The 13,374-nt window shown below is 38.4% G+C and overlaps 1 protein-coding gene across 1 annotated transcript; it reads left to right on the top strand.

Annotated features, from left to right (window-relative positions):
* Nucleotides 1-3,008: 3,008 nt before the first annotated feature.
* Nucleotides 3,009-13,343, top strand: LOC106720456. The gene is made up of 10 exons (XM_014515168.2): nucleotides 3,009-4,407; nucleotides 7,492-7,741; nucleotides 7,818-7,977; nucleotides 8,058-8,218; nucleotides 8,626-8,792; nucleotides 9,132-9,272; nucleotides 9,723-9,887; nucleotides 10,055-10,280; nucleotides 10,459-10,615; nucleotides 10,859-13,343. Exons 1-10 carry the CDS (start codon nucleotides 3,589-3,591, stop codon nucleotides 12,780-12,782), a joined length of 4,170 nt encoding a protein of 1,389 aa, XP_014370654.2. The 5' UTR covers nucleotides 3,009-3,588; the 3' UTR covers nucleotides 12,783-13,343.
* Nucleotides 13,344-13,374: the final 31 nt, after the last annotated feature.

Here is a 13,374-nt window from a genome sequence, read left to right as displayed (position 1 = left end):
TTCAGTTCGTAATTTAATAGACTATAGCTTTATTCTGCGTACAATATGGAAAAATGTGTTTTCTTAAACGAGCCACTGGTTTACCAGATGTATTACAGTTTACCAACAGACAAATATTTATAGACAAAATATTATTTTAGCTTAACACTTGTAACATTAGCTTATGATAGTGTATAACATTTAGCAACATTACAGTGGAATTGATGAATGCGTAAATTGTTCTTAATATCACAATAGTGAAATCATAATGTATCAACAGATACTTATTATTAAAATCTGCAAAGACTACATCATTATAAATGATACAATGTGTAAATTACATAAGTTATATCATATGTTATAAGATATATAAGGTATATATGTTTATGTGTTTTTAGAAACTGAATTTTGTTACACTGTCAATATCTTTCCACAAAATTACGAAAGCAGATGGATAGTATGAATAGAGTCGTTCTGAATGTTTCTAATTAGTCCTGTAGTAAAAAAGGCGATACTATTAAGAGTAACTTTATTAGTAATAATAATATTGAAACCGTGTCAAAAACCTAAGATCTTAGATATCATATAAAATCATATAAAAATAATATCCTAAAATATTAAGTTAAATCGTAATTTGAATATGACTTACTTGGTGAATGTTGCAGTGGAATTGACGCCCGCGGCGGAGGCGAGCCGGCGCTCCGCAGCCGCGTCCACCATTCCTCTGCATCACAGCGACGAGCATTACTCGCCGTCTGCGCCACGATCTCACCACCGCCGCGTCAAGTTCTCACCACATGCGCGACACGATCTCACCACCGCAAGGATCACCATCACTGAGCCCTCACCACAGCACTCGCGCAGCGCACATGCATAGTGGCAACCACAACCGAAACCCGATAACCGTACGGTTGATATACGATATCTATACTGTTTGCCTTTTATAAAGACGTAGATGTATTCCTAGTTTTTTTATCACGCGACCACTTTGTACCTGAAATAAAATTTATATTAATTCAGTAAAATATATTTAAATTTATGTTTTAGGATTCTAAACAACTTAAAATAAGGCTCTTTCATTGGTACAGTATTTGGCGTTTCTACCACCCCTCACCCACACCTAATAAATAAATGGCGCAATAATAAATTTTGTTCGTAATTTTAATATGGATTGCTAGTTCTATTTTTGACGTAGATCATGCTATTCATTATTAGAAAGTTCATACAACAAATATTTACAAAGTATGTTTTATGATTATTATTCCTTTGTAAGGTTTTTTTAAACCAAAAGACAAGGAACAAAGGATCTTGAAAACAACCACCAATCATGTACAATACAATATTCATGTATTGTTTTTTTTTATTTTACTTTCAAATTGTCAGTAGGCTTTTAGTCATTTTTTTCTTTGGAACTTTAAAATAGGTAAGTCATGTATTAATTTAATTTTTAATGGAATGAAATGAAAATTAAACACAGTGAAAAAAGTTTTTAAGCATTAAAATTATTTATATATTATTGGATACTAATATTTGATAATATATCATCATTTCAAATATAAAGAAGATTTCAATAAAGCAATATAAAATGCAGCTGGTTGTAATAAACAAAGTTTAAGCATAATACCTGTTTTGCTTATAAAAATACACCTACCTATTTTAATGAATGATTACTTTTTCATTTAAAATTTAAATAGTAAGTTTAGCATAATTTGATATATTGTCTTCAAATTCTTCAAATATGGCTATGGTTATTTATATCATAATAAAAATAAAATAAGTAATTCAACCTATACCAATGTTCTCAGAGGCAATAGATATATTTTTATACAATATATTTAATAACCTTGATACCAATTAAAATATTGTCAAAACATTTTTCATGCAGTAAAATAATACTAAGAAAGATTTGTTTGTTTATTCTGTATTTCTGGCTCTGCTCAGACAACACTTTTCAAATTATAAAAAATTGTTATATCTTATTTGTTGAAAACATTGTATGAAATAAAATTGATTTTGGGCAAACATATGATTTCAAGAGAATTGAGGTAAAATGTGTATTCCTTACAATAAATCTGAATATACTAGTTCAACATAGTTATGTAAATTGTAAATGAAATAAAATAAATTTACTATATTCCAAGGGGTATTTTTAAAACATTTCAATGATAACTACAGTCACAGAATGTTATTAAATTACACAGAATTGTAAACAAAAATTTGTAGCACTATTCCTATTCCAAAGAGTACACTATTCGTTACAATGAACAGCAAGCATAGAGCACATACTTACAATATTATGAGATCATCGATACAACCATTATAGTATAGGTATAGTAACCATTACAACAAATAAATTTAAACATGACTCACCAGACTATGTACTTGTTACAAAAAGACCGTGTAGGTTATCATTATCACACTCAGTACATACAAAACACGTCAGAGATAGAACATTTTTATGTTTATTCAAAACTTCATTGGAAGAAATAACTTAATATTGTGATTATTACTTTTCTTGCTGGATGTATAACGAATTATTTGACGGTAAACATGTATAATTTAATTTATTATTTGTTTCTCCAGAATGGTGGAAAGGGAGAAAGAAACAAAACAAAAAGAATACATCTTGATCTATTTTCTTCTATCGAGTTTCTCAAAATATGCTTATAGTGCCATCTATTGATAAAACAACGAAATACTTGAAAGCTTTTGCGTAACATACAATGATTGGTTATAACTATTTCCATGATTTAAAAATTCACCATTGGTAACTAAAGTAGGTACTCCAGTGAGTCAAAAATATCCAATTACTAAATGGCTGTTAAACTTTTGGCACTTCTGATTGGTTAATATTTTTCTTTGGGTTACCTTATAAAACATCATCTTGCGTTTGACATTTCTTTGACATAAATATTAACTTGTAATGTCGTCGATGGTCCCTTTATCTCGAAAAATAAATCTAAATATCTAAATAACTCGCTGTAATTGAAAATAAGACGCTTACTCTTTGTTTTGTAGAATTAATAAAAAATATATATACTCCTACAACTTTTAAAATCCATTTTATGAAAGTAAATAAATAATCGTGCTAATAAATGTCTTATCAATGTTACCCTCTCAAGCCGTGTACAACCCAAGAACAACCTTTGTGACAATGTCTGCATCTGTTGACTAAAATTTGAAACCTAATAAGCTTTTAACAAGGTCAACAGTTTTCATCAACTCATAGTCGACGAAAATAATCAGGATTTCATTAAGTCTCGAAAATTATGCATTAGTTTAGTGTGAAGCTATTATACAAGTGCAAGTGTCCGCGAAAATGTTCTGTACTTTGTTTTTCGCAATCACAACGTTACATGAACATGGATGACCTAAAATGCGAATACGTAAAGAAAAAAGATGCTTTGGACTGTCTCAAGACAAGCTAATTGAAAAACGTAATAATGATTTACACGTCATTTATCGGGAATCAGACGTAACTGTATTATCACTCTGTGTTCACTGAATCTCAGCATCAAAAGTGAAAATGTGATGTGTCAAACTGATTGTTTACCTCGCGGCGGACAGGTGAGCGGTTTGTAGAAGTGGTACGCGAGGGCGGCGGGCGGCATGTCGAGTCGCTCGAGTCCTGTCAACGGCGGCTATGAGTCCGCGAGCGTGGAGCCTGCGATGAGACTTACTGTCCGCAAAGACCTCTTCCCCGAGGAGCGTCTGGCAAAATTATCACCCGTCATCTCCAGCGACGAAATGTTGCAAGAGGGACTCGAAGACGTCTCATGCGTCAAACTCGAAACTGACTTCGAGCAGAGCATCGACGACATTGCCAATCAAAAAATGCAAGTACACAATGGAGTCCTGCCATCTCCTATCCGTACTCGCCACAGAAAGCACAAGCAGCACTCGAGGCGTGATGCAGAGCACTCGCCTGTCAACGGTTGCCTTTCTTCGCTGAAGAAAAGAAAGAAGAAGTCCCATCGTGAATACCACGAAAGGACTGCAAAATCAAACAATATAGTGACCCCCCAAGTGAAAGGTGGCAAAAACTTGTATTTAGTCAGTAGCAGTGAGTGTCAAAATGAAGCGGAAGATGATGAAGATGAGTCAAATGAAAGTGAAAGTTCAGAGGATGAGGTCCTCAAGTGCAGTGTTAAGTTACCTATTATAAATATACGACAAAGTGGTAAACCTTACAGTCATGAACTTAGTCAATTATCAACTAAAAAAAGTAAATCAAAAGAATCTTCTAAGAAGAGGACTCATGTAGTAATGCCGTGTAGTGGGAAGCCGCGTTCCATGATAGGCATTTGTAGTTCACGCAGCAAGAAGAAGTCTAAGAAATATGAGTACACAACCACATATCAGAGCCAGATAGTGGATACCAATACTAACATAAAGCTCAAGATCAAGAAAACTAATCTCCATGAGTCGGTATGTACATTTATTGTTTATATACATTTATTGATCTATCCACTAACCAATAAATTAAAAACATCAGTGTCTCAGGAAATACACACTTTTTGTTTGGATACTATTTATCTACATTCTGTCTTCTATGTTTGTCCTATTTACTACTGGATGGATTTTATGGTAGGATGAACTGAATCATGTTGCCTAAATAAGAGGAAACTAATGCTATGATTGTTATGAAGAATTTTCTTATGCACCGCACATTGTGAGAATACTTTCACTGCAGGCCTCACCACTGGTTTATTTTTTATGTTTTATATTTTTTTATGAAATGTATTATATAAGAAACAAGTTATTAAAGGAATTTAAAGGAATACTGATATAAATGTGTCCTATTTTAAATTAAGTAATTTTAAACATCAAAGTAATAGTTCTTTAAACTTTCTTATTCTGGGACTAATTTGATTAAATGATTAATTTAAATTGTATTTTGACTAGACTGGATTATGCCTCTCCATATTTCACAGTCATTAAAAGAGCTTAGTTTCTAATATTTTGATAGGTACAGATTCTATAATAATTTGTATTAAGTTCAATCTTAATATAACAATTCTTATGAGGTCCGACATTTTAACAAAAGTCATGAAAGTTCTGTCATGTGCCATGTTCTACCATGCCATGCCTTAAAGTCCTACAATGAAGAAGACAAAGTATTATAAGTAAAACTTATATCAGTATTATAACTTATTTGAATGTTAAATCTGATGATGCCAGGCTTAATAAAACAGATTTAGTGTACCTTTAACCGATGATTTTTAATGTATGAAAGGTATGCACAATTGTTATTGTTTTTGTATGTTCCTGATTTTTTTATTCAAAAGGTTAAGACATATACAATCCCAGGATTTATACCAAAACACTAAATTAAATTAAATGTTACTAATAATACTAAAGTGCATAAAATCATCAAATCAATTATTGATCTTAAATAACCCACTACAGGAGGGAATATATCTGATATGAACTAGCTCTTACCCACAAGTACCTTTGGGAATATTAAAAAAAAAACTTAATTAGTAGCCTGTATGTTCTTCCAAACTATGTTCTACAAATATGCCAAGTTTCAGTGAGTCATTGAGCTGTTCTGGGGATACTATTTTAACAAACATCTAAACTATCACTTTTATAATAGTCAAACTATGTCATATCGGCTTGTCATAGAAATAATAACACAAACAATGAAGCTTTTATTCCATATACATATAATTTATTCTTGTAACATATAACATTCTATGTTTTACTCCAATTTGAAAAAAAATAAACTTATTTTCTTGAATTACAAGCAGATAAAATAGTGTCAATAGAGTATGAACTTCCATTCACTACATAAGACAATTTTGTCTTGAAATTGAGTTGTTATGTCTGTTAACTGAATATGATAAAGAACTTTATTTAATCTGCATATAACAAGAAGAATATAATAAATTTTAAAATTAACTATATTATGTAAAAATGTAAATCAGTGTACCATTGCCTGTGTTGTTGTTGGGATGAATTTCCATTTGTCCATGTACACGAAACCTCCTCTATCATTATCATCATCATCATCAACCTGTCCTTATCCCTATGGAGGGTCGGCACAGTATGTACTACTTCTCCATACATCTCTATCAGCCATCATATCTGAATTTACCCACTTCTTACGCATATCCTCTGTCGCACAATCCATCCATACTTTCTTTGGTCTTCCTCTACTTTTATAGCCATCCACATTCAATCTCATTACTTTTTTGTTTATATGAACATCATCCCTTTGCATAACGAAATCTCCTCTATATTGTGTTTATTTACACTATACTTTTGAAGGAAGAATTTTTAAAAGACCTGACATAGATAGACTGAATTATTTATATTTTAAAGTGTTTGGTCAAATGAAGAATTCTCCACCCAAACTTTTGTACTTTTCCTTTTCTTTCCCTACTTTAGAGCTACATGATTAATTTAAAATTACTTGTAATTAAAAGTATTCATGTCAAATTTCTATGTACCTATAAATTATACTTATCTTACTGCTTACTAATATTATAAATCCAAAAGTTTAGATGGATGGATGGATGAAACTTGTTTTAGGATTTCTAATTTAACTAAAACTTAATGACGAAGTTCCTTTTACTTTCATTAATATTATACTTATTATTAAATTATATGCTCTATATTTTTTTATAGTTTCCATTGGTTTCATTCATTAACAATTTAATCAAAAAACATCTTAAACATAAAAACTATATTTTACATTATTTGTAAACAGTAGTGGAAGAGTCATAATATTAACTTTTTTATCACAATGTGATGAGTTGTTATTATTATATTCTTATCATGTTTGTCTTACGCTAATGATATGGTATTTTATTGAAAAATTGTACATTTCATATGAATATTGGCCAGATTAAAAATTTAATGAAATGCAATATAATATATCATTCTTGAGTAGTTATTGATCAATAAGTAAGAAGTTTATTGTGCATAAAACAAGATTATTTAAATGTTTGTATGTAGGTCTATAAAAGATTTACAATGTTATTAAATTATAAAACAAATCTTACAATGAATTGGTAATACATGAAAACCTGTATTAATATTTTTATTTGAAATATAGTGGAAACCCACAGTTATATTGAATATGATTCGATATTTAAATAATGGTAGGCTTTTTGTAATTATTACATTAATCAAAAACGAAATATCTATGACAATATTATAATTATCAAGTTTATGTAAAATGGCAAGTCACAATTATTACAATAAAGAAAAAAGACTAGCCAACTCTGTTTCATAACAATATGACTTGTGAGTCCTTTAAGAAAAGACTTTCTTGTTTCTTAAGCAATTGTGCAACTATTTCACCTGGCTTATTATGCGGGCGACTAGCTTGTTTGCATCGTTATTCTACAAAAAAGGCTTATTTGTGTATAAAAATATATATCTTTTTTTTAAATCTATTTATATATTTATTTGGTTTATAAACAAAAGTACATGTGTTCATACATCAATTTTAGACACTATTACAACAGGTTTCAGGTAACATGTTATTGTTATATATTCTAGGTACCTCCTATAACACCGATATCAGTTGCCGACATAGGTCAGAGGAAGTCTAAGAAGAAAAGAAACGCAACACCCGAGGTGAGCGAAAGCTCCGGAGAGGAGTACGATCCTTCGCGAGGCGACACCGCTGCCGCGATGAGCCTAGCAGCGCCTAAGTCGCGCCAGCCGCGCCAGCCCCGCCAGCCGCGTCAGCCCGCCCCGCCCCGACCCCGCCAACGAACCCGCACGCGCAAACTTAACAATAATAAAAGTAAGAATTTAAATGACAATTTTAACTGTTTATATTTATCACGATACTTATGGTTGTAACATTTTGTTTCTTACAGGTAAAAGTGAAAAGACTGAGAAAAGTAGAGTTAGTGGAGAAGATAGTAAGAGTAAAGGAACGGGGCCTCAAAGCCCCTGGGCTTCTATGCCTGAAGAGATTTTATTCAAAATATTCGATTATGCTGTGGCCATTCAAGGTTCTATACCTACTATCATCAGGTAAAAACAACTCGATAATAATTAAATGTTAATAATGGAATGGTTTTTTTTTTGTTTTTAATCAAGGTTTTTCCTTTTAGATTGAGCCGCGTATGTAAATTGTGGAACACAGTCAGCTGTAGGCCGGAGTTGTGGAGGAATGCAGATCTTGCGCAATTCACTAGTGAAAAATGCAAAACAGATTACAAACTGGTGTGGCTCCTCGAAAATCGACTGTCGCTCTGTCACACTCTAAATATTGGTACGTCCACTTTTGTATTTCTCAATCATTATTTTTTGTATTTAAATTTTCCAGCGTTGTGTCACTTTTATGGCTTAATCGTAAATATTGTATTTCATGAAATTTGTGAAAAACAAACGTTGTAAAGTACTTAGTATGTTTAAATGAACTATAATATCACTATACATTTGAGCAATACTTTAACAAACTAAAAGTAACTAATAGATGTTTATTTTTAACCTTTATTACAATTAGAATGTTAACGCGGGACTCCCGCGAATATGATGAGTGCCATTACGTAGACATATCGTATACTCAAAACGCACAATCGCGATAAGAACGCAGATTCTTTCCAACGCCAAAAAACATAGACTAGATTTATCTTATTATATTAGCCGCTGTTATTGTAATATATGTTGTAATTGTAGCTCAATGGAAGGTTTGCAATATAACATGGGTGCTGGCGTGCGTGGCGGACTACTGTCCGGGGCTGGTGGAGCTGAGCGTGGCGGGCTGGAGCCGCATCACCCCCGACCAGCTCTACGACCTCGTGCAGGGCCTGCCCAGTCTGCAGCGGCTCGATCTCTCGCTTACGGTATACATACGAACGACAAGTATAGTTCTCAATCGTTACATTATATAGACAAATGTTTACTGTGATAATGATAGGAAGGGAAGTATTTGAGATCTTATAAGCTTTATATAACAGTGGTAGACGCCAGCAGCAATAAAATCTGTTGCACGAATGGACCGCCTCGTCAGGTACAATACCACGACTACAGAGAAGACAGACTTCAAGTGGTAGCAATTCCGCGGTTCGTCTCATCAGAGTGTGCCGATTGTTCGTTTGCCGCTTTATGATATAAAAAATGCCTATTCTTGCAATTACTGTTTTCTCTACGACATTTGTAATGTATTATGTTGTTTTGTGCAGTCGGAGACAGGCGGATCGAGCACTTGTCTGTCGGCCGCGTCGATGGCGCGCCTGGCGGAGAGCTTCGGCCACCGTCTCACTCACCTCACACTCGCCAACAACAAGTTCACCGCGTTGCCGCAGATACTTACCTCCGTCGCTGTGAGTTCTCACCAACTTTATTTACTAGCGGTCTCCCGCGACTCTATCGGTGCAGGATTTAAAAAAGTAGCCTATATCATGCCCACTTGCAACAACTATCTTCCCTCCAAGACCGGTCCAGCGATTCCGGAGGTTTCTCGGAACAAACGCGTCCTAGCGAACAGACAGATGTTCGATATATATATTTCGATATTACATACAGACACTAATTTTATTAAATTGTTTAATACAAACTTGACCAGCGTTACACCAATAAAATATACCTAGCTTAAGTTCCTCGCTGAAGTAATAGCTTGCTACGGGTCAAAGATTTTTTAAAATCGATTCAAAACTTCGGATCCGGAACAAATGGATATTCAAAGTTACTATTGATTTTTTTTAATTTCATATACAAAGTTTTATTTGAAGGAAAATGACATTTAAATACAACAGTAAGATGTGTATGTATAGGCGCACTGTCCCAACCTGGAGCTGCTGGACATATCTGGTGCGATGGCGACGACTCACCCCGCCGCGGTGCCGCTGGAGGCGCTGCAGAAGGGCTGCCCCAAGATGCGCGTCTTCCGCGCCGCCAACTCCCAGCTGGTGCTCGCCGCCGCCACCACCTCGCAGCAGGTGAACCATCAACTATGTCGTCATACATACCCAATGACGTCGTACAATAGCACTTCTTATAAAAAAATGTACTACAGGGTAGTTAGAGGTGAAGAGGAGAAGGTGTTTCTAGCGTCTAGAATCGCACTGTATTCTGATAAAAGCTAATTTTTGTGTGTGTCGTTCAGATGGAGGTGGAGGGGTGGACGTGCCTGGAGGAGCTGTCTATAGCTGGCGAGGCGGAGGCGGAGCGGGCGTGTGTCGGCCAGTACCGGCTGGGTGACGAGGCGCTGGCGCGGCTGGTGCGCGGCGCCACGCGTCTGCGTCTGCTCGACCTGCGCGGCCTCCAGCGCCTCACAGACTCCGGCCTCGTGCGCGTGCCCGCCTGGGACCTGCAGCATCTCTTCCTAGGAGGTATGGTAATGGTTTTCAAATATCTTGGCGGCTCTTAACTTCGCGTGAGGAGCCACGTAGAACATCATTTTAGATGTAAAATTGACACCGATGACCTTGGACCATCAAGATATTTGAAAAGAGTTATATTAACACCACTATGCAATACCAAATATAAAATATTTAAACGACGTATCAGGTTGCAACGTGACGCGGCAGAGCAGCGCTTGCCTGGAGCTGATCTGCGAGAAATGGTCACACAGCCTGCTCGAGCTGGACCTGTCGTGGGCGTCGGCCGCGCGCGTACTCAACGACGCCGTCTCCGCGCTCACAGACTCCCCACACAGCAAGCTCAGGTACGTTAACGACAACAAACAAATAATATTTATATACATAGGTCAAGGGATAATGAAGCTCTAGCCCAAGTAGTTCTTTGCTTCACTGTGTGACACAACTGTATATTTTTTCTTGGAAAGAACATGCAATAGGTACCTCATAACCATTTTGATAGCCTATTTTAATGTAAAAGTATATGTTATAAATGAAAAGAAATATGTTGTAAAGAAAATTTCATAAAATAGCACGAATTGTAATTCCAGAATACTCAATTTATGTGGATCGGCAGTATTTTTGGAACAAGTCAAGAAAGTTTTGTTGAAATGCCGACATCTGGAGTCCCTCAACCTCAGCTCTTGTCGCGCCTTGCCGCGGGGCATGAAGCGTCTTTACACCGGCAAGGAATTGCAAGACCTCAAAGATAGCTTAGACCCGAACAAAGCTAAGAAAGAGGATTCCGACGCAGATGAAGATACAGAAACTGCCACAAAGAAAGGAGCCGAATCGAAATCCGGTAGTGCGGTCAAAGCATCTCCAAAGAGTAACATATCTGAAAGTAGTGGTGCCAAAGCTGAACAGAAATCTTCGGATAAGTCTTCCTCCTGCATTTTCCAGGAACCCAAAAGTGTATCCAACACGAGCGCCAACGCTCTCGATCAGAGATCGCTATCTTCCATAAATATTAAGGGATCGGTTGAATCGTCGAGAGATGTTTCAGAAACTGTGACTTCATTGTTAGACAACAAAAAATCTAGAACGCCCACTTCAAGTTTGTCCAGTCCGCTTGCTCAATCGAAACCGGATTCGTCTTCTACCCCGAGGTCGGAATCTGTCAAAATGGACCACGGGAGTCCCCATTTCAGTCCCGTCCGAAAACCCGATAGTCAAGTCCCGAATAGTCCCGATGTTCATCTAGAATCTATTAAAAGCAGCAATTCCTGGAATTTAGGACAGTTCAAGTCCACACCCTCTCATAAATCCGAAGCCAGTCCACTGAATAGGTTAGAGAATCACAACACGAGTAAATTAAAACATAGCAAAATCGTCGAACAATGTAGCCCCACTACTTCCCTGGAGAACAAACCTAGTCCCGAAACTCATACCTTAAAGCCGGATATTAAAAACCCCAACAGTTGGAATTACTCCGGGGGATACAGTCCGATGACCAGGCAGGATGCTCAGTTCTCCTCGCAGAGAAGTCCGTACTCCGCGCAGCCGAGCCCCGCGCAGCCCAGCCCCTACTCAACACAGCCGAGTCCCTACTCCACCCAGCCCAGCCCCTACTCCTCGCAGCCCAGCCCCTACTCAGCACAGCCGAGCCCGGACACTAGTCAAATGGTCAAGCCGGATCATCAAAAATCGGGAGCCTGGAATACGGGCAACTATAGCCCCATGCCCAAGCAGCACACGCCCTTCTCCCCCCATCCTTCGACGCACACCAGCCCCGATCCCGGGCTCGGCATCAAGAGCGACGCCTTCCGAAACAACTGCAAGACGCCCGGACAGTACAGCCCCATGTCGAGACAGGATAGGTTACATCACAGCCCCTACTCGCCGAGGCCCAGCGTCGAGGGCGTGTACAGCAACAAGAAAAGTCCCGGCGTGGGCAAGTACAGTCCGATGACGCGGCCCGAATGCCACCTGCCGAGCCCGGACGGCGGGCACGCGGCCAGGCCTCACATAGGTGGAAGAACTCAGGACATGTTCGGAAGATCCGTGTCCAAGATGTCGGAAATGGTTCAGAGTATCCAACCGCCCGAAGTTCCCAACTCGTGGGGCTTCGGCCAGGTGAACAACACCGCGGCGAGCTGCATCGAATCGCTGGTGTGGAGCGGGTCCTCCTTCCCCGCGGAGCAGCCGATGGCGCGCGTGGACAGCATGTCGGGTGCGCTGCACACGCCGCCGCCCCAGCAGCCGCAGCAGCACGCGCCGGCCTGGCCCGAGCTGGCGGCCTTCGACACCATGCGGCGGCCGCACGAGTCCAGCGAGCCGTGGACGCTGGGCGAGTTTCGCGTGGAGCCGCCGCGTCAGTCGCACGGCTACGAGCAGAGTGCGGGCGCGGGCGCGGGCGCGGGCAGTGGAGCGGGGCCGGGCGCGGGCTACGAGCTGGGCACGCACATGGGGCAGCCGCACATGCTGCAGAGCTACCTCGACGACAGCTACGCGGAGGCGTCGCGCGTCGACTGACGCCCCGCGCCCCCGCCCCACCTCTCCAATGTGCTGACGCGTCTGGCCCGAGTGGTCGTCGCGCTGACGTCGCGAGCCGCCGCTGGTCGCACTCTGACGCCTTGTAATTACAAAACAGATTTGAACAATTAATTATCTTTACATTGTACATAAGATTATCTAGAACTAGATGATATATTTAAGTATAACGCTAGAAATGCATTCAAATTATTTTGCAGCTCATTGTCGATGAGAGATACAATACAATTATTAAAATAACTAGGTAAATTTTACGATGAAATAAGATAAAGAGTGTTACTGATGTGATTATAGTCGATATTGTTTTAACGCCCGAATGTAGGAAAACACGATGGGGTTTTAGTTTTCCGTGTTGGTTGTTCGCTCGTTGGGAGCGCGTCGTGTTCAGCGAGAAGCGTTGTGTTCAGCAAGAAGTAGGTCGCAGTGCAACAAGAGCCACCTCGTGTGTTCCTATCGACGACCGCCTCATCAACTGCGGTGCGTCGCTGCTCTAAGTGTTGAAATTTGTTGTGTCGGTTATTAAATTAAATATGTATTAAATATTGTTCACTATTTGACAGAATATGTATATTAT

Source organism: Papilio machaon, chromosome 3 (assembly GCF_912999745.1).
Source record: "Papilio machaon chromosome 3, ilPapMach1.1, whole genome shotgun sequence".
Lineage (NCBI taxonomy): Eukaryota > Metazoa > Arthropoda > Insecta > Lepidoptera > Papilionidae > Papilio > Papilio machaon.
The sequence above is the reverse complement of the archived record's forward strand: the minus strand, read 5'-3'. Positions and strand labels throughout refer to the sequence as shown.

Bases quoted from the DNA above. Each gene is read 5' to 3' on its own strand.
- LOC106720456 (XM_014515168.2), top strand. From the start codon at position 3,589: ATGTCGAGTCGCTCGAGTCCTGTCAACGGCGGCTATGAGTCCGCGAGC. The intron at 7,978-8,057 runs GTAAAAACAACT...TTTTCCTTTTAG, and splicing joins TCTATACCTACTATCATCAG to ATTGAGCCGCGTATGTAAAT. The intron at 9,273-9,722 runs GTGAGTTCTCAC...GTGTATGTATAG, and splicing joins AGATACTTACCTCCGTCGCT to GCGCACTGTCCCAACCTGGA.